Below are 21,089 nucleotides of genomic sequence, written 5' to 3'. Positions count from 1 at the left end.
CAAGAGTTCAACAAATGATTGACAGAATACTGGTTATCTTCAAACCTAATCATTTCCATAAACTGTGACCTTTCACCGTCTTTTGAGTCTTCTTGTCTGACCGGCCTGGGTGTAACAAATAGGTAAAAGAAAACAAACCAAAAAAAAGGGGTCCGTTAACACAACATTGATCACATTCACCTTAGAACTACTCATGTCGTCTGTAATGAGCATTAGAATAGTGTGTTCTCTATTGTGGGTGAACTTACACCAAACGTTTCAAAAAGAGCATTGGATTTTTTGGCACACCTATCATTAGCTACACCCACAACTATGTGGTTCTTGATGAAAACAAAAGTGGACACCCCGTAATCGAAATAGAGTTTAATACAGTATCGCAATTTTATTTACTCATTCCATCAAACCTGGAGATGTTGTAGATTTGAATCTTTTATTTTTAAGTATTTAAAAACAAGCTGTAAAAAAAATAACAAAATACAATGAGAGCCTATTGGAACGGAACCCCCCCAAATCATCCTTCAATTAAGTTGTAGAAGTAACCAGAGGGAAGACGCATCCACACATGAACGCACAATCAGCCAACATATGAGCTAATGCCATTTTACAGCAAAACTGCACACATTCTCCTGTTGAGTAGCATACAGACACGCACAATCCCCTTCGGAAAAAATACAGTGAAGGAAATGAGAAAAAATTGCAGCGTAGATTACAACTGCAATGTCAGCAAGCATCTTTTAAATGTGGTTTAAAAAGTACCAGAAGAGATTTGTTTTGAGTCAAAACAGAATTTCAAAAAACAAACAAATGCATGAACCTGAACATGATTAATGTAGAGCTTCTGCAGTGAAGATACTCTTAATTTATGGTCCATAATGTTGAGAACAAAGACTTATTACAAGGTGTAGGTGAAGTAAGGAACAAACAAATTCTTTTCAAGGTAGTTAATTAGTGCGTTGTTCCAATGCTTGAGCAAAACATTTTCCCTTATTACATGGGGCGGGGGCAACTCGGTCAGCTATCAAGTTTAAAAATAAGATTTTGAAATAAGAGTAGATGGTGCAATCATGGTCTTGAATGGTTGAAGCCAAAAACTGAAATCTATCAGCAGAAGTCCCAAGAGCCAACAAAACCCATCCAGCCACACAAAACGGCATTACTGCGCCTGGAAAGAGAAGTCAAACACATGCAATTTTGTGTGAGATGGAAGTACCAGAGGAGAGCTGTAACAAGCAGCATTTTAAGGAATCACTCAAATATTTTTCCAGTTTAAACTTTTCCCCCCATTATTGAAGCATTCCTAGGAGTGGCAGAGGTAGGGTACCTGCTGTCCCTGCTGTGGCGGAGCCGCTTGCCCCGGGGCCTGCCCTCCCTGCCCATAATAGGCAGCTTGCTGTCTGTAATACTCCGCCCAGGCCGCACTGTAATCTGGTTGGCCTCCAGGTGCTGCTCCCCCAGCTGGTGCTGCCGGAGTTCCTGGAGTAGACACTGGCCCTCCAGCAGGCTGGACTGAAAAATTAATAGCACATGGCACATTCTTACAAATTTCCACTGTCATTAAGATATCCTTTTTGTTCCAGACGCGAGTTGAAGAGACTCACTAACTCTAGGTACCAGAGATTCCTGATACACACGTACCCATGCCCATCTTCTTGTAGTACTCCTCCCAAGCCTTCGTGTAGTCTGGCTGACCCCCAGCAGTCTGTGCTGTTTGGTTCTGGTCTCCCGCTGCTCCAGGATCTGCTGGGGTTTGTGCTGGCATACTGCCCCCTGGCTGCTGACCGTAGTACTGTGCATAGTAGGCTGCCCATGCTGCATTCGGGTCTGCTGCTGCCTTATCTGATGGTAGGAGCAATTGAACAAATAATTTCTGCACGTGGTAAAGCATATTATCACACTTTTGTTTTTGTAACCAGACCAACTCCAGACCAGTTTCACATGAAGAAATATTTTGATGGACGGTCATGAAAACAAAAACTGATTTAAAATACAACTCAGCATTATGTGGAACTTAAATGTAATTAGTCTGAGCCTTTTGCGCCTTAATCTTCAATGAGCCTTAGCAATGCTGCGAGTCATCAAATCTGATGATCTCAGTGTATTCGTATTTGTTGATGTTAGTGACCATCAGTTATTGTTCCAGTCATTCATTAACTACCCCTTTTCCATTTTTTTTGGTCTTTAAGGCCCTTCCGTCTCATTATTTGACCCGAAATGCTACATTTACATTTAAATACATTTAATTTACATTACATTTTTACAAAATACACATTTTGTAATTTTTGCTATATTGTGAGCTTCTGAACCCCCACCTCTACTGATTACAAGGATTTGACACGTAGATGCATCAGCTTTTCAAACAAAAATTTCTTTCGGAATCTGATGGGCCAGACACTTACACATGGTACAGATCACTCAGCATTAGACTATTGGTTTGTTGTTGTTTGAATTGTTTTTGTTCCATGTATAGCACTTTGTGTACAGCAGTGGTTGTTTCAAAACGCTCTATAAATACAACTCTCTTGAGTACTCACTGGGGTCTTGTGGGCCTGGAGTCTGCCATTGCTGGTAGTTGTTCCCCCAACTCTGAGCACAGTACTGTGGACCACCTGGTGCACCACCACTGTAAAGACAGGGATGATAACGTCAATGATTTTTGTTCATTATATAGCCCAGGACTAAAAGTTAAGACAATTCCAACATTCAGGGGTTTACATACTGTGGTGCACCACCAGGCGGCCCAGCATTGTAAGGGTTGGGGTTATATGGGTTCATGGAACCACCGGGGCCTCCCGGACCTGGACCACCACCCACAGGACACAACGGGGCCTGAATAAACAAGACGCGTTTCCGTTATCAGTACATCCTTCAATGAGAGTCCATCCAGTCAGTGGAAAACTTTAATGTACCTCAATCTTTTCTTCTATAAGTTGCTTTGCATAGTCTATCTGTTGCGGGGAACCTCTGATTGAGAACATTTTGAAATTTGGGTCCCCATCTGGTAAGGGTTGACGTAACATCTCTACAAATGCACCAGTCTGTTGGTTAATGGCTTTGACATTTTCCCCTCCTCTGCCAATTACAAGTCCACATTTGTGAGCAGGAACAGAGAAGGTCATCTCTCCCCCTGGTGGTCCCCAGTTCCCCTGGCCTCGACCACGTCCCCGTCCTCCAGGAGGCATCCCTGCACCAGGGGGGCCCTGGGGAACAAAAACTCAGAAGTCAAACTATCAAGCAGATAGAAAGACAAATAGACAGGCATATGTACTGATGAACTGATATTTATGTCATAATATTGGTGCATTTTCATGCGTGTCAGCACAGACATACTATATCAGCACCAATAAAGGCATCATTACCAAAAAAAAAAAAAAAAGATTAAAAAAAAGTTACTTCAGCTGAGTGGATACTTACACCCTGACCCCCGTCATCTCTGGTACGGATACTCTGTAGCAGGTCTGTGATGATGGAGGCAGCATGTTGACACTGGTCAGGGGGACCCGTAATGTGAGCAATTTTTTCAGGAGTGGTGCCATCATCTGAAAGGTCAGTGTATGTTTAGCACATTTAGAAAGTGCTGGACGTGTAGTTAAAGAGCCAACGATTGGCCCCAATTGCTGATCATGTGATCTAGAAAACCTCACCTTCAAGTACAAAGCCTGGCAAAAACTGTCACGAAAATGTGCAATACGCAGTTCCAAAAGCACTCACCTGGTTTAAATTGTATTTTCACTCCAGCATCACTCTGGATTTTCTTAATCATCTCGCCACTCCTTCCAATTACGACTCCCACTGCATGGCGAGGGACAGCTATCTGTAAGATCCCAAAAATGAATCACATGGTTGTATTCAAGCACATTTCAAGATCAATTTTAGCCTTTTGTGCTTCAGCTACTATGCAGCAGTAAAATAATCAGACACATACACTGTAGACTTACTGAAAAAGAAATATGGCAGTGAGAGAAAGACTATGTACATATGAGGGCGGTGAGGAACAGGTGCTTTGCATATAACTGGCTAAAATTATTTGCAAGTAGCGATTACCGGTAGTTTCATTTTTCAAGAACTTTCTCTAAATTTCAAGCCACACTTACATCAATGCCACTACCTCCCATTCTTGAGCCATATTCATTCCTGTCCCCAAAACCAGTGTGATCCCGATCTCGTAGAATCTCATTGACCATCTCTTTAGCTTGCTGCAAAACGACACACAACCAAATGATTGAAATGCAAAACACTCAAAACTGAAAGCATTTTTCTATCATAACAGGACTTTCAAGCACCTGCACTTTGAATGGGTCTCCAATGATGCGCAGTGGTTTATCTACGTTCGGCGGCTGGGATCCATCTTGAATAAGGATCATTTTAACTCCAGCTCGTTCCTTCAAAATTACAAAAGAGTGTTACAAATAAGATCTATTCAGGGGTGCTGGAGAGGAGGGTCCATCAGGAAGTCGAGCCTCAGATTGAGGAGGAGCAGTGTGGTTTTCGTCCCGGCCGTGGAACTGTGGACCAGCTCTACACCCTTAGCAGGGTCCTCGAGGGTACGTGGGAACTTGCCCAACTAGTCTACATGTGTTTTGTGGACTTGGAGAAGGCATTTGACTGTGTCCCTCGCGGAGTTCTGTGGAGGGTGCTTCGGGAGTATGGTGTACCGAGCCCCCTGAAACGGGCTGTTCGGTCCCTATACTGCCGATGTCAGAGTTTGGTTTGCATTGCCGGCAATAAGTCGGAATCGTTTCCTGTGAGGGTTGGACTCTGCCAACGCTGCCCTTTGTCGCCGATTCTGTTCATAACCTTTATGGACAGAATTTCTAGGCACAGTCGAAACGTTGAGGGGGTCCGTTTTGGTGGCCTCAGTATTGCATCTCTGCTTTTTGCAGATGATGTGGTACTGTTGGCTCCTTCAAGCAGGGCTCTCCAACTCTCACTGGAGCGTTTCGCAGCCGAGTGTGAAGCGGTTGGGATGAAGATCAGCACCTCCAAATCTGAAACCATGGTCCTCAGTCGGAAAAGGGTGGACTGCCCTCTCTGGGTCGGGGAGGAGTTCAAGTATCTTGGGGTCTTGTTCACGAGTGAGGGCAGAAGGGAGCGAGAGATCGACAGACGGATCGGTGCAGCGTCTGCTGTGATGCAGCCATTGTATCGGTCTGTCGTGGTAAAGAAGGAGCTGAGCGAAAGGGCGAAGCTCTCAATTTACCCGTCGACCTACGTCCCAACCCTCATCTATGGTCACAAGCTATAGGTCGTGACCGAAAGAACGAGATCCCGGATACAAGCGGCCGAAATGAGTTTTCTCCGCAGGGTGTCCGGGCTCTCTCTGAGAGATAAGGTGAGAAGCTCAGTCATCCGGGAGGGGCTCAGAGTAGAGCCGCTTTTCCTCCACATCGATAGGAGCTAGATGAGGTGGCTCGGGCATCTGATTCGGATGCCTCCAGGACGCTTCCCTAGTGAGGTGTTCTGGGCATGTCCCGCTGGCAGGAGACCCCGCAGACGACCCAGGACATGCTGGAGAGACTATGTTACCCAGCTGGCCTGGGAACGCCTCGGGATCCGCCAGGAAGAGCTCTAAGAAGTGGCTGGGGAGAGGGAAGTCTGGTCTTCCCAACCTAAAGTTGCTGTCCCCGCGACCCGACCTCGGATAAGCGGTGGAAAATGGATGGATGGATGTTACAAATGTACAGCTGAATAAATGAGTGTCATGCATCCATCTGTTTTCTTCCGCTTATCAGGGTCAGATTAAGTGGGGGCTGCAGCAGCTTTATTAGCGAAATCAAGATTCCCTCTCCCCAGCCACTTCGCCAAGCCTTTCTGGGGGAATTCCAAAACGTTCCCAAGCCAGCTAAGAAACAGTCTCTCCCGCATGTCCTGCGGTCAGTAGTCCCCAACCACTTGAACACCTCTTGGTTTAGCATTACGGTAGGTTGTTCACAGTCTTTATATTTGTTGTATGATGCTTTACATTGCTACATTTCATTTCAAACTTTGGGGATTGACTTCCCCATGAAATAGCGTAAAAGGAACATTCGTGAGAAGAACAGTGTGGGAGGGAGAATAGGTGATGTACTTGAGTACCAATAATTGTTTTTACCTAAATGTTTCAGTTATGGAGGGTTCTAGAGAAGTAATTAGTTTTCTTTTTATTTACACACACATATACAGTGTGTGTGTGTGTGTATATATATATATATATATATATATATATATTACACATTTTCAGCATGACGTCTCTGATCCACTGGTGAAAGGACACTTTCACTTTGATCCTCTACAACTGCTTCAGACAACAAAGTGTATGCAGAAAAGTGGTGAAGATTGCACGACTGTCTGTGTCCTATGTGTTATTTTTGTTATTTCGACTTCAAAATGGTGCCGCGAGAGTGGCTGGCTTTCCAGCAGCTCCTACATTTTGTTGTTCTACTTCTTCCTTTCATAACTTTGCTGCTGTGAATTGGGAATTTCTCCATTGCGAGACGAATAAAAGTTTTCTTATCTTAAAAATATCAGATACCCATGATGTAGCTAATAAGAGACCCATGTGGATACTGAGCAAGCTCAGCGACATATATATATATATATATAAAGAAAAGTATGAAATTGATCAATTTGACACATCTTGGCTCGATGCCAGTGATATGTAAATAATGTTGGACCTTGGAGGCTCCATTTCATGTTCATAATCAAGTGAATTTTCACACTCGTCACACTTTTTGAAATGAGATTAGTGCTTTCTGATCCATTTTACAAACCTGTAGCTGCTTAATGGTCTCTCCTCCTTTGCCTATAATAAGGCCAGCCTTGCCTGCAGGGATGACCATCTCCTGCATGGAACCTGTCTGCCCATTGGGTGAATCATGTCCCCTTGATATGATTTCATCTATGAGCGCCTTTGCTCTCCTGAAAAAGGGTACACACGTAAAAAGTTAAGTACTTTTGGAAAGGTTTCATGCACAGACAAAATGACTCGTTTTCTCATTCTGCTATATCCACTTTTGAAAGTTTGAGCACGCATTACCCTTATCTGTTCATCATATTTATTTTATCTTTTGATATTTTCACAAGTTTTGGGACCATAGCAGCTGCCACCTTCACCAAATGCCTCGCCACCCCTGCTGTTGGCAATGAATTCATCAATACTAAATTCAAAAATGTATTTTATTACTGATAGTGTCGCTGTCGTGTATATCAACGTTTTAATCACCAGTTTAGAATTCATTCCCACTCAGACCACCAGCAAATGAAAATGGTAGCATCCTACCACACCACCAATTAAGGAAATACTCAAAGGCATTTTACCGCGCTCTTCTAGGTTGGCCACAGACAGGTAAGGTATAATGTACTTGTTGGTCTTCTATGCTTAATACTGTATGCTCAAATGGTCTGTCAATTGTGACAAACATGCAGTATGTGAAATGTAGTCAACAGTATTTTGGGGTACTGTATCGTGTTTTTAATGAGGCGCCGTGCCAGGAGTAACTTTATTAATCTAGTTTACATTGAGGCTTGCTCCCTGACTATAGGAAACAATATTTTGAATTATATAATATTATATAAGATCTTTATGAATATATTTGATAAATGACCGTGTGAAAAGCCTGTGGCAAAATGTACACTGTCATATGTTTCTAATTAAATCAGAATTATCATTTTTGATCATCATCCAGCCCTATAACACACTCCTTGGTTTCTCCTTCCCCTTTCTTTCCTTGGGACGTGGCAAAGATAACTAAACATTGTCAAACATGCTTGACAATACTTTAGCTGATACTCAGTGAACAGCACACGGGAAAATGCAGTACATAAGTAAAGAGACATAGTGCTCCATCTAGTGATCACATTAGTAACCGGTTTATTTAAACTTGTTCATCGGCACCAGAAATCTTAACCGTGGAAAGCCTCATGAAGAGATTGAACTATCAACCGGTAATTAACATTCTCTCTACTTCTTTCACCAAATCCGATCACTATTCTGATTAAACAGCACGAATGTGAACTGGCCATAGCTTAAACTGTAAAGGTTGTTTCGAATGGCTCGACAGTGGAAGGGAGCGAAAAAAAAAAGTTAAAATATGAAGTCGAGCTTACTTTATGGCATCAGGTGAACCTGTCAAAGAAACACTTCTTTCCGAAAGACCAGCACTGTCTGAAATAAATACAGAAATGTGGCAAGAAAAAAACTTTTTTTGTGAAAAGTTGTGAACATGCTCATTGTGATGCTCACCGTGTGCAATCTGGACCTTGCAGCCAGAATCCCGTTGTATTTTGTTTATGTGTTCACCCCCTCTGCCGATAACTAAAGGAAAATGGACAATTTGTGATTTAGATTTTAACATTCATAGGACAGCATAGCTCTAATTTCTTTTTTATGACTGCACTTACTGAGACCAACCATGCTATCAGGTACTCTGCACTCCTCTGTTACCGTCATTGTGGCGGGCCTGGCACTGTAAGCAGTGACATAGGAAATTATATTGGCTACATAACACATTACATAACTACCCTATGGAAGAAATAATAAAATTATAAAACAAATAAGCTCATACCTCTGTTGAGCCAGGGCAGCTAGTTGGGCTCCAATGGCTGCAAGAGAAGGAGAAAAGTTTGAGTGGCTGGAAAGTGAGCGGATCCAGCAGTTGAATCATTGTGCATTGCCAACGTACACAATGAAGAATCTCTTTCATTCTGTGATGCTACCTTCTTGGCATCTGGTTCATCTAAATAAAAGGAAATGGTAAGCCTATAACAATTATAGCAGTTTCAGACAACAACCCCCCCCCCCCGCCGTCAAAAAAAGAACAGTTTGAATTGACTGTCAACCTGCTTCTTCGAGTGATCGTTTCTGTGCAGCGAATGGAAAACCCTCAGCTCCTCCGTTGTTGCTCGCCATGTGACCGCTCTCACCACTGATTTTAGCTGCAATCTAGAAAGATGGAAAGACACACTTGAAAATTCAAGAGAGAACATGTGGTTTGTAGAGTATAAAAAAAATCTACAATTTGCATGAAGATAAGTGCAAGAATGTATACTACCTTCTCACAATTGGGGCTTTATGTTTGTTTGTTTTTTTAAAGAGAAAAGGAAAGTTTTAGAGCTGACTGGAATTTATTCCATTCAATTATATTGCTGTACCAAGTCATTTGGGAAATTGGAGGCGAGGGCATTAAATCGATCAGAACAAAAATGTTGAGGTTGTGTATCAGTTCATGTCCAATAGCAGAAAACAAAACATCTTTGAACAAACCTGATGAAGCCTATTTGCATTCCACAATACAATATTTAACAGAATAAATGTGAGGGCGGTCTGGTTGCTCAATGGTTAGCTGACGCTTGTTTGTCTGTTTGTGTGCCCTCCGATTGAATGGCACCCAGTCAAGGGCGTACACCTTGCCTCTCAATGCAAGTCAGCTGAGACAAACTCTAGCATACCTGTGACACTAATGAGGATAAGCAGATGACATAGCGGATGGATGTATGGATAGACTACTATCTTCTCAGACAACCAGAACGGCTCACTTGCAACTCATTCAATGTAATGAGAAAACATGACAACAAATTAAAATACTCACTGCCTCATTTTGGGAAATATTCGGCTGCACTTCTAGAACTACCTGTTTTCTGGATGTTAGAAATTACCGGGATCATTATTTGACCTCATCAAGACTTGGCTTTGGGAGTCTTTTTTTTCTTCCAATTTATTGTAGACACAAATGTGTGACTGAATTTCCTTTCATTTACATTTTGATTTCTTTTCAGTTGGTCCTTCACTTCTCTAGGTTTTGAGACTGTGAACCTGACAAACATCAAGTGCAATATAGTAAATATTGCAGTATGGTATTATTTGGAATTCTACTGTGCAAAAGAAGTTAATATACATTGTGACACTGCATTCGCATGCAGCAATCGCACAAGCGTGGCGTTTACCTTCGCTTCATTCAGTGGCTTTAACGGAATACATTATATATATATACATACACACACATACACACACACACAGTATATATAACCAGATGGAACGGAAAATCTATAAAATGACTAGGATTCTGCAGTTCACGACCAATCTACTAAAAATACGACAGTCAAAATTGTAATTTGGATTCAGTTTCGGTCACAATACAATCGGCGCCTTATAGCGGAGTTCACTTGCCGGTAGCATATCGCTACTACCTAGCTAGTCAACTGAAGCTAACAACGGGGTTAATCGAGCGATCGGCTACGACCGAAGCTAAATGGCTCGACAGTGGCATCCTGCAGCGTGCGATTATTACGCTTTACCTGTCTGGCTCTTTCCATTGCGTCCGCAAAAGCATCTTTTTTCGCTCCGGCGCCGACGCCGTTAGTCGGCAAAGAGCCGAAGTCGGACATGGTGATCACACTAAGGAGGAACGACACACGGGGGGCAGGCCGTGTGGCTTTGGCCGGGTCGGGCTGCGCTGAAGCGGGTAGGCCAAAGCTTGTGTTGAGCGACGCAAAAACGCCAATGTGAGGGAGATCGCTTACCACGCCGGCAAAGTTCCCTGCTTAAAATAACCAATCAATGTACGCTAGCCTCTGCCCTCCCCGGTCCGGCCTTTCTCAGCCTTTTTCCTCTCTTTGGAGATCTGATGTCAACGCGTCAAAACTGCGTCACCTCCTGGTCTGGAGTGGAACCAACAGACGCCTGCGCGAGACGCCGTCATCCATGGCAGAAAAAAAGACAAAATATTTAAGGCACAGCACCCAAACAAGTCACAAGTCGTACGATTACCGAAATATGATACCTTCACTTTTCATGAATTCTACATGTCACTAGACATTTCTGGCATAGCTTAACAAAGACTCACCTGAAACGGAAGAGGATTAGGGCCTGTGAAGAAAAAAAAGGTTGGCAAGATTCTCACTTTTATCTATGAATTCTCATTTGTCAGAATTCTGACTTCAGCAAGTAATGTTTATTCTAACAATGTCATAATTTAAAAAAATATATGACTTTTTAAATCTATTTGTGCTTTTCCACAATGGACTTTTTATGACATAATGTCGTTTTTCACAAGAATAACTTGGCCTATCAATCACATTTACTGGGTTGGACTTCTTAGTGCCCCGAGGCCCTTTTGATGTTAAGCGGATCGGAAGATGGATGGATGTATAAACTTCTGAGCGTGACCAAAATCTTGAGCATTTGATCGCATCGAGGCTGGACTGTTAAGTGAATTTAAATTTTAAAGGCACCACCTCATCCAAAACACTCTGCTGCTGCAATCCTCTCTCAGGCACAGATAAACCCTTTTTATCCCCAACTATCCAAGCGATTTGCAACCTCTCTGAGAAACTCTGATATTGACGTCTCCTGCGGCCATTCTGTCTCGTGTCCCGAAGGGTTCTTCACGCTTGAATCGATGATGCAAGAGCGGCTGCTCACGTCTGTGTAAAGAATCAGCCAATCTCTTAACTGGCTCCGCCTTATGTGATTTGATTGACAGACTAAGTCATTGAACTGAAAAAAAAACGGCCATTGTGGCAAATCACATTAAAACGTTTTATTTTGTAAAACTTTGGAAAATAAGTAACGTATTATTTTAAAAGTACGTTGTAATAATATTATTATAATTTGATTTATAGGAATAGTAAGAACATATTTCCTAATGAGGTTATCATATCTTAAATGTTAATAGCCATTTGTCTGTTATTTATCAAAATGGTATTTATTTCAAAATATCCATTCACCCATTATCTGAGCAGTTTATCTTCACAGTATGCGGGGCACACCCTGAACTAGTGCCAGCAAATCGTAGGGCACACATAGGCAAACAAAAATTCATACATTTTAAATAATGTCCACTTTTGTGTGTTTCTGTGACTCTTCCAGCCTTTGTATTTCTGTTGCAACGTGCTGATAACACCTTGTGACACTCAAAGCTCAGTGTCCACTTCCCTCTGAGCACATCCTGTTTGAAGCCTCACAATTGCAAGGTACTTTTGACCAATTATTTGGTGTTGTCTTGGTCTCCTTGTGCCAAAATGTAGACAGCATGATGCAGGGGACTGTTTAAATACCCATTCCAATTGAACCAAGAAATAATGTATATTGAGCCATTCTTGGATTAAACACCTGTTGGGAATTTGCCGATCCGCTCCTTGTCAGACCACACAAAGTTGTGCAAAAAAGTAATGAAAACATTGCAGTTGGACATTCAAGTTTAGAGGTCAAATGAAACCCACTTGTAAAATTGTGGTCAGTTGAGTGATTTGTAAAAGCCGACATTTCTATGTTGCATCGTAGACAATGCATGCTAGTGTACAAACCAAAAATGAAGTCCAAGGAATTGTCTGTAGACCTCAGAGATATGATCTATGTGTACCAGTATAATACATATACAGTATTGCAATATATGGGATAGATTGCATTTGGTTGTTTTTTGTTGAAAGCCTCGAGATGTTTTCATGGAAATCTTTATTGTAATTATGATTTCACCTATGTGTTAGCGCAGGTTAGTGATAGACTATGCAGATTTGCTCAGATTGCCACCGACGGTGGAACACAACTTCATGATAAAGCAAAGGACCCTTTATATATAACATCAACCCAACGGGCCAACACCCGATATACATCATGACATTTGATATCAGGTAATTCAAAAGACAAATATTTAAATTTGCATTTATTATAAATATAACAATTGAAACATAAATATAGGTACAGAAGGTATTCGTTGGAAAAATAAAAAAATCACGCTCCATCATCACACCAACAGAGTTTGAAAATCTTTGTATTTTAAAAATGAGAGGAGGTAATGTAAAGGCCATAATATAATTTACACTATAGTGTTTTTAAAAGCTGACTCAATGTCTTCTACTTGCAAATCAAGAGAGCCTGTGAGACATCGTCTCCAGATGTGACCAGTGCAAGTGTGAGGTTTTTACAGAGTTTTGGTTGTAATACCACAACTCAACATGATCTTACTCTACATTTACTCTTTGAATGTTCATTGTTGTGCAGATAACCATTGTTCAATGAACTGTTTTGTGCTCCGTCATTCTGCTTAAGACATTTCAGTCCACAAACTAAAACACTTAGGTGAACCTTCGGACAGTGGAACAATGCTCTTGAAAGTCGTCTATCTTCTCTACATTACCCCTGTCAGGAGAAAAAAAACAAAGGCTGAGAAAACCCTCTTGCGTTTGGAGACACACAACCCCTTTGAGGTGCACGTGCTGGTTCTCAGGTCAGTTCATGCAAGTCGTCACGTGTAAATATGAATGCAGATACTATGCCTAAGTGCATGCAGTGTAATGGAACTCACACATCTTCTATGTTCTTGTGAGGTCATCCAACGGCAGGGGAGTGAGTAATATCACTTTTAGTATTTGTCCATTAAGGCTTGCAGTCACGGGACTGTGAATCTATGCACCACCAAAGTCCACTTCTTCGTGCAGGTTTAACAGATCTGAACACATCTTGCAGAGCGAAGTCACATCAAACCAGCCGCACATTTTTAAACCTTCCCTTTCGCTCCCCGCCTACCCTCCACGTCCACTCCCAGAGCTATCCTCGTGTACTCGTATGCAACGTACGACACGCTGACAGCGGGGATGACTTTCAGCAAATTGGGGGAAATTCCTCGATACAGGCCGCCCACACCCTCTTGGGTTAAGATGGTGTGAATCAGGGTGGTCATTGATGGCTTAGTGGATCCTTTCATTGAGACTAAAGGAGAGAGAGAAATCTCAATGAACAACCTCACCTCCTACTCCAAAATATGTTTTGGGCTCCATTGGAGCAGCATGTATCTAACACAGTGGTTCTTAACCTGGGTTCGATCGAACGCTAGGGGTCCAGCGAATCGTCTCAGGGGGTTCGACAGAGCCTCTACCATGGAGGTTAAGACACACCCGATTCAAGTTGCCAATTAGTTATGACACGCCCGCTTGTCCATCACTGGCTGCAGATGATCACATTTACATGGCTTGTCCAATCAGTGCTGTGGGAAGTTTCGTTCTCTCAGTAGTCACTGCGTGACTGTCGTGATAGTAAATCATATGATTTAAAAACCCTATAGTTATGCCATTTAATTTTATTTACTTTTTTCTGTTTGTAATAAATGTGTTTTTTTAATGTCTTGAATCTGTATATATATATATTTATATATATATATATATATATTTTACTAATGAAGGGTTCGGTGAACATGCATATGAACTGGTTGGGTTCGGAACCTCTAGCAAGGTGAAGAACCACTGATCTAACATATGACTTAACGGTCAATGTTGAGCATTTGAAAATGATGCGAACTGTCATTTGCATCGACTATTTAAGAAACCCATAAAAATTACTTCATCTGCATATCATTTGGAACACGGTGTACATATATACTGAATTGTGGCTGAAATGCATTTAACAACAACATTCCAAGTATTCCATGGAAGATATGATATTTGCTGTACTGCGTTCGCCTAACCTTGAGCTTGCATTCGGGTGCGGATCAGTGCAAGAGGGTAGCTTGCCAACTGCCCACAGGTGCTGGAGATTGCACCACAGCCAACCAGGACCATGACCCCTGGGTCCGCAACTCCTCTGTTCCTACTTAGCCATGCGAACTTCAGTGTCTGGGGATTGGATACCAAGTTATAAGAAATAAACCACATGTACCGAGAGTGTCCCGTAGATAGATGCTACCATGATGTCCACCTGACCTCGTAGACTGCCAGGTCAATCCCGGCGTAAGGCACAATACTCATCATGTTAGGCACATAACCCTTGTAGAAGGCTGCAATGCCTTCTTTCTGCAGGATCTGCTTGGCACAGTCAGACATTCCTAAGAATTGGCCTGTTTTTCTAAGCGTGAGTCGGGTTTTCAGCACCTGCCGAGGAAAAAGAAAGCGATGGACACAAAGAAAGGGAACGCACAGAAAATTACTGTATGTACTGTCAATTACTGTCTTGAGGATGTCTGTTATGACTTGAACTCACCTCCAATGGGTAGATGGCTGTCTGAGCAGTCGCCCCTGCCAACGAGCCAGCGAGAAATCTCTCGTGAACCCTCAGATTTTTTGTATCTTTTCTGCCATACATTATATGCTTGATCTAGAAACAAGGTCGTTCACCAAAACAAACACAAGGAACACAATCGATTCAATTCATTTATACAAAGTATGGAGTGTAGCTCTCTGGCTAAAGATGAAATGAACAAGAGTCAATCATTTAAAACCACGACACTCAGGAGAGCATGGACCTCGGTAAAAATTTGAACAAAAGAACATACAGCTCTAAAACAAGGTTTGGGGGAAAAATGACACTGGAAATGCTTTACTAGTAAAACATATCATAGCATACGGTGCAGTGAGCATGACAAAATGATGGGAATTAAATCTGGGGAGATTACCCAAATGTCAGAAAAGAGAAAATTAATTTATTTGATGATTAGAGAATTTACTTAAAATGTTGGTGGATACATGCACCGTCTCACCACAATATTACATGGAGAGGAGTCATATACTTTTGATGTATTACTTTGAGCAAACTGACAAACTGAAGCGTACAAAATGGTTCTTGTACCTTTGTGCTAAAAATGTTGAGAGAAACCGAATACAAACAGGGAAAGGATGCAAGTGTTATTCACCTTTTCATAAGCTGTAAATTTGATTGCAGTCTCTGGGGCAATTTTAAGAACGTTGATTCCATTGCCTCTCCAAAAGGACTGCACTCCTCCCTCTTTCATCATGTACTGAAAACCACCCAGCACATTCCCACTAAACAGAGAGGAACCATGAACCTGCCAAAGCATGTAATGAAGATGTTTCCATGTGTGACACTTACTGACAATAAACAGTAAATAAGAGTGGCCCTTTAATACGCGACCGACTGACCTGCCGGAAGACTTTGAGACGATCTAAGGGAGCCGTCCCGCTCCGTGATATGGATCCAGCCAAGGCTCCCGCCATCAGTTGCCGCCACACATAGCCAGACTTTTTTTCCTCTTCTGAAAATTCATCTGGAACTGTCATCTGCTCACCTAAATCCAGCATCTGAGAAAGGCAGGGATTACATTTTGATTTTTTTTTTTGTTTCCAAAAAAATGCCAATAACATTTCCATTGTTATTTTCAGGGGCAAGGAATGTGCGTTGCCTTGGATGCTTTCAAATACATCAAGCCTAACTGATTTCTCAAAGTCATTGAGCTCTTTATATTATATTTCCAATGTGTGTAGCCTTGCCATTGAACGTTTCCAGTAACGCGCCACTTCCTCCATGTTTGTGATTGGGTTAAACAGGAAGTAGTCCCGCCACTCATTCCAGTCAATGGTCATGGTCCCATCCTTGTCTATACTGGTTGACGCACACATAACACATAAACAAGGTTTGAGTAAAGAGGAGATAAGTGGAAATGGAATCGAAAACATCACAGTGCTTTACCAGAACAGTGCCAACATGAAAATATACGGGTACAGTACTAAACCAACAGAGCAGGAAAAATAGTCAGTTTTAAGACACAAAAGTAAGTAAGACGTTCATCATATATGTAAATAAAATCCTTGAAAACCTTTGAAAGTTGGAAGACACCGTGAAATAGGCTGGTAAAAAAAAACAAACAAAAGCAATGCATTTACGTTACAGCTAAAAACAAGGTCAAACATAACGTTGTGCGGTCAAGAGTGTACTTATATGAAAGCAGTGGAGACCATGTTCATGATTTTGCAATCATGACACATCGGTTACAGACCTTTGCAAAATCCTGGTAGCAGCCCTGAGACTGATGTCTAAGCCAACAGCATGGAGAGATTGCTGGATCTCCGTTGCATCAATCTCACCTTGATGTCGCCACCCAGATATATAAAGTAACAGAAGTGGCATATGTGAATTTTAAAGCAAAGGAGCCTGTTATGATGATTAAAATGTGTTCAGCGGGCTGCCACAGACCGTCATTGTTCTTGTCCAGGCTGCGAAACATGACTTTGAGCTGCTGTTCATGGGTGCGAAGGTACTGAGTAAATTCTTCAAAGTCAAGCACTCCATCCTCATTGGCGTCGCCTGCTTTTACAATCTAAAAACACAGATAGGTGGGTCTGAAAATGGGTCAATAAAGTACTGTCACTGGGAGCGTTCGGTGGTACTTTCTGGAACCTTTTAAGTTGCACATCCCCAAGGTTATACAACAAAGGTCTTGGGCACCCATGTAACCCCACAAGGACCAGATGAGTAGCCCACTGGCCACTTCGGAAAACAGCTCAACCAAGAATGAGACATTGTGATTCATCTGTGATTGTGTGTGATTTGAAAAAAAACATGTCTCAACACTGGCAGAGTTTTTTTTTTGTTTTAGAAATAAAGTGTTTCCTAGTTCATGTGTGAAATTAATAACATGTTCAATATTTTCACATAAATTAATATCATGAATGATTAACAATAACATAATAAGAACATTACTGAAGTTAATTTGAGTGGAGTCATTATTTCAGAAGTGTGTATCAAACTGGTAGGCCTTCACAATAATCAGTAGCCAAGAAGCAGCTCTCAGTTTCAAAAAGGTTGGTGACCCCAGTTGCACCACGTCGAATCAGAAAAAAAAAATCTCCCAAAATGTGCCACAAGTAACAATAAAAGTTGTGGTTTTAGTTACAGGTAGTCTAAAATTTTTCATCAGATTGGCAGATGCGCCGAATGGTGACAAGCAGTGCGGTCTACCAAATTTACTCACAATCACACTAAACTAACTTGCCCCAGCACGAAAATTAAGTTGTGCCTGTTTTTACACTACTTTGTGCCCCAATTGTCAGGTGTGTCGGGCACGGCAGCTCCATGTACTGGAACCCCAAGTGAGGCGCAACGCGGTCCCAAACACACTATAGTAAACTTGTCCCAACACCAAAATGAAGACACATTTCATTTTTATACCACACGCACAAACGCCTGGCTACCTAAATAAGGCCAATTATTGTGAAGACCATTTTTGACTTGAATTCTCCTTTAAACACTCACTCATGGTGAAAAGAAAAATTCAAACACACGTTTTAAAATCCCGAGTTTATTGAAATGATTATTTTTGCGGTCAAGGGCAGTGGAGCGCTGGCAGCCACTGGTGGTTTGTCACCATGGTAGTTTGCCATTCTCATCTTACAAAGTCTTGCTCCACGCAACCAAAATAGACATCATGTTGCACACAAATGCACACACTGTGGAAGTGACAGCCAACTAACTAAATGACCCACATGCTTTGACCAAAACTAAGATGGAAGAAAACAGAGACAATGTGTACACAATATTAAGGTGAGCTGCTTATGTTGTTACGATTAAAAATCGTATGGAGTGAATTCAGGAAAAACAAAAATATATACCGGGTACTGTATATTTAAAAGGAATGTTTATTTTCACATGAGAGGGACTTTAAACATTTAAATACCTGAAGACTGAAATCATTTTAGGTGAGCGCAACTGCTGCAGAGCAAAAGAACAGCACACTCATTTATTAAGTTGGAAAACAAAATGATGAAAGCTCCATTAATTAAATCACTAGCTGGTTTTCCCCTTCATACTTCATTGCCACTGCATGATATGGTAGTGCAGGTGAGTGGAGGTCTTACCCTCTCCAGCGAAGCTCTGGATAGCCCTCGACCCGTTAGCCCTTTACGAAGTTCATGTATGTCAATGTATCCATCTTTGTTGATATCCAGCTGATCAAACAGCTTCTCCCAAAATTTCTCCCTCTCCTGGTCTGGGCCAGAGGACGTTCTGTCCTGGCAGTGGGCCCATAGGTGCCAAGTCCTTGCAGGGGCCATGGTGGTGCCCAGTCAGCTGGGGTAGAATGCATTGGATCAATTGAATCACTGAAGCCTGACTTCCAACAATACACACTATACATCTTTTAAGATTCAGTTATACAAACTCAGGACAAAAATTGTAAAATACATGCATAATTTTGGTACCGGTACAATGACTTGTCACCGGGCTGGCACAGTACCTACAAAGTTTCTGCTTTAAACCCCTGCACAGGCAGGAGAAGGTTATATTTTTGAAAGTCATGAGCAAGTCTCAAATCCGAACCAAGTTTCAAGCAAGTCCCAAGTTACAGTCTGGCAAGTCAAGTCCCCCTTAAATTTCAAGCAAGTCTTCACTTGGGTTAGGCAAGTCATACGTAGTCATAGTCAAGACATAATTTTGCAGTCACTACACAAGATAACCTGTTTTACTTTAAACTGTACACTATACTGGATTGATCATAACAGTATGATAGTCACAGGCCTACAGATGAAAATGCTAAATGGACTAAACAGATTGAGAATACTGGCATGCCTTTTAAATCTATGCATTTATGATCAAATGTAATTGATTCTCACTAAAAGTATCAATTTGCTTTTTTTCCCCGTACCTTTGAATAAGGTTTTTAAAATATTTAAATTGAGTTCACAGTATGGTCTTTTAGTAATTTTACAAATCAACTTTAGTTTCTTTACTTGTAAATGTTCTACGTGCTTTAAAAGTGTTCTGTTTATGTGTTTAAGGGTGTCAATGTATGTTCTTTTTTTTCTTTCCCTTTTTCTTAATGTTGATAGCCATTGTGTTTTTAAATGATTTTAGGTTGAATGTCTTTACCTGTGTGAAGCACACTGAGTTAGTTGCCTTGTTTATGAAATCCATCCATCCATTATCCGGACCAAATGTGCTGTATAAATAAAGGTGCCTTGCCTTGCCCTGACAAACCTGTAGCCACCCTGACATTTGTTTGTGAACCTGAAGTCCTGGGTTCAAATCTCAAAGGGGTGACTTACATAGTGCTGGGATTGCCTTGCAACCGGTTCAGGGTGTACCCCGCCTACTGCCCCAAGACAGCTGGGATAGGCTCCAGCACGCCTGTGACCCTTGTGAGGATAAGTGGATTAGCAAATGAAGATGTGATATGGAGCTAATATGGAATGTAACATGATTAATCATCACAGATAGAGAATGCCAGTTGAATATACAGTACACGTAGAGTATTTCCACTGACCTTGGTTGACTGCTTATTGGATTAAAATGTATTTTTGCTATTTAGACAACACAACTGACATTTCGAGTAAAATAAAACCAAGGAGCTTATAACTGCAATTCTACCATATAGGTCTTTAACGGGGATTTAACCAAATTAAAATAATATAATACAGGCTCTATGTGTGTACAGTACCCTCTTTTATTGAAGCAACTCACTCGTTCGCCGTTTACCTCCCGACTTCCATGACACGATACAGAGGATCAGGACTCCAAATTGAAAGCGATCGATCACGCAAAATTTCTGCGGACATGGTGGTCCGAAGGAGGTGTTTGTTGCCCAAGGACGCGTTGTTAGCCAAAACGAACCTCTTCAAGTGTCGCGTCAAATTGCTTGCGAGCGCCTCCTCCTCGGGACCAGGAAGCGAGACCAGCACCAGCTCGGGTGTCGCCCTCCGACGTTAAGAGAGTCCGAAAAAGCGGTCCTTGGTGTTCCTGAAAAGCCTGCAGTATTAAGTCGGCTTTTGTCATTACGATGAAATTGAGTCATTCACATATGTGATTCCTGACGGTTGAGTCTGCTTTCCTGATTTTGAAAGCCTCGTCCTGGAGGGGCGTGGCTATTATTCCTAACCTTTTTTTTTGCTTTTAACAAAACCCTTTTTGTCATTCCATGAAAAAGTAAAACATAACACAACTGATAATTATAATGTTATTCGATTCTTTAATTTGAAATGTTAATTTTCTCTCTCTCTCTATATATATATATATATATATATATAGAGAGAGAGAGAGAGAGAGAGAGAGAGAGAGAGAGAGAGAGAGAGAGAGAGAGAGAGAGAGAGAGAGAGAGAGAGAGAGAGTGTGTATGTGTGTGCGTGCGTGCGCACGCGCTTTTGAATAAATCAGTCAATCAGTCAAGCAATCTATCAAGCTTAGTTTATATAGATACCTATGCTGATGAATGTTATGTACAGTATCACTGTCTAATTCTCACCTATTGAAAAAAATAATTAAAACATATGGTCATTAACTCAGCCATGTTCCTACAGAGCTTGAAGGCACCACAATTAAACACAGGCTGTTAACCAGGTGTGTGTTTATACCCACTTATAAATAACGTTTAAAAAATATCCCAAACAGTTGTGAAAACTCT

General features: G+C 41.6%; 2 protein-coding genes across 8 annotated transcripts; both read right to left on the bottom strand.

Moving 5' to 3' along the window:
• Window positions 1-411: 411 nt before the first annotated feature.
• Window positions 412-11,365, bottom strand: khsrp (KH-type splicing regulatory protein). Of its 4 annotated transcripts, none has more exons than XM_052084927.1 (19): window positions 10,818-11,364; window positions 10,270-10,654; window positions 8,815-8,917; window positions 8,658-8,711; window positions 8,541-8,577; window positions 8,377-8,441; window positions 8,219-8,290; window positions 8,083-8,140; window positions 6,747-6,894; window positions 4,281-4,379; window positions 4,092-4,193; window positions 3,709-3,811; window positions 3,412-3,536; window positions 2,907-3,197; window positions 2,717-2,826; window positions 2,532-2,620; window positions 1,636-1,836; window positions 1,322-1,506; window positions 412-1,162 (listed from the first exon to the last, which is right to left on the bottom strand). In XM_052084927.1, the coding sequence occupies exons 2-19, from the start codon at window positions 10,357-10,359 to the stop codon at window positions 1,154-1,156; spliced, it is 1,941 nt and encodes a 646-aa protein (XP_051940887.1). In that variant the 5' UTR covers window positions 10,360-10,654; window positions 10,818-11,364; the 3' UTR covers window positions 412-1,153. The 4 variants fall into 4 exon arrangements, with proteins under 4 accessions (XP_051940887.1, XP_051940889.1, XP_051940888.1 ...); XM_052084929.1 differs by having other exon boundaries at window positions 10,495-10,654; XM_052084928.1 differs by lacking the exon at window positions 8,658-8,711 and having other exon boundaries at window positions 10,818-11,365.
• Window positions 11,366-12,624: 1,259 nt separating this feature from the next.
• Window positions 12,625-20,555, bottom strand: slc25a23a (solute carrier family 25 member 23a). Of its 4 annotated transcripts, none has more exons than XM_052084985.1 (12): window positions 20,153-20,551; window positions 19,738-19,871; window positions 18,553-18,763; window positions 16,892-17,015; window positions 16,695-16,782; window positions 16,189-16,300; window positions 15,841-15,999; window positions 15,594-15,746; window positions 14,945-15,058; window positions 14,668-14,835; window positions 14,433-14,580; window positions 12,625-13,681 (listed from the first exon to the last, which is right to left on the bottom strand). In XM_052084985.1, exons 3-12 carry the CDS (start codon window positions 18,745-18,747, stop codon window positions 13,470-13,472), a joined length of 1,473 nt encoding a protein of 490 aa, XP_051940945.1. In that variant the 5' UTR covers window positions 18,748-18,763; window positions 19,738-19,871; window positions 20,153-20,551; the 3' UTR covers window positions 12,625-13,469. The 4 variants fall into 4 exon arrangements, with proteins under 4 accessions (XP_051940945.1, XP_051940944.1, XP_051940946.1 ...); XM_052084984.1 differs by having other exon boundaries at window positions 19,738-19,827; XM_052084986.1 differs by lacking the exon at window positions 19,738-19,871 and having other exon boundaries at window positions 20,153-20,552.
• Between the last annotated feature and the right edge of the window lie 534 nt (window positions 20,556-21,089).

This window comes from Hippocampus zosterae, chromosome 13 (assembly GCF_025434085.1).
Source record: "Hippocampus zosterae strain Florida chromosome 13, ASM2543408v3, whole genome shotgun sequence".
Lineage (NCBI taxonomy): Eukaryota > Metazoa > Chordata > Actinopteri > Syngnathiformes > Syngnathidae > Hippocampus > Hippocampus zosterae.
Note: the sequence above shows the minus strand (reverse complement) of the source record. Positions and strands in the feature narration are given on the sequence as shown.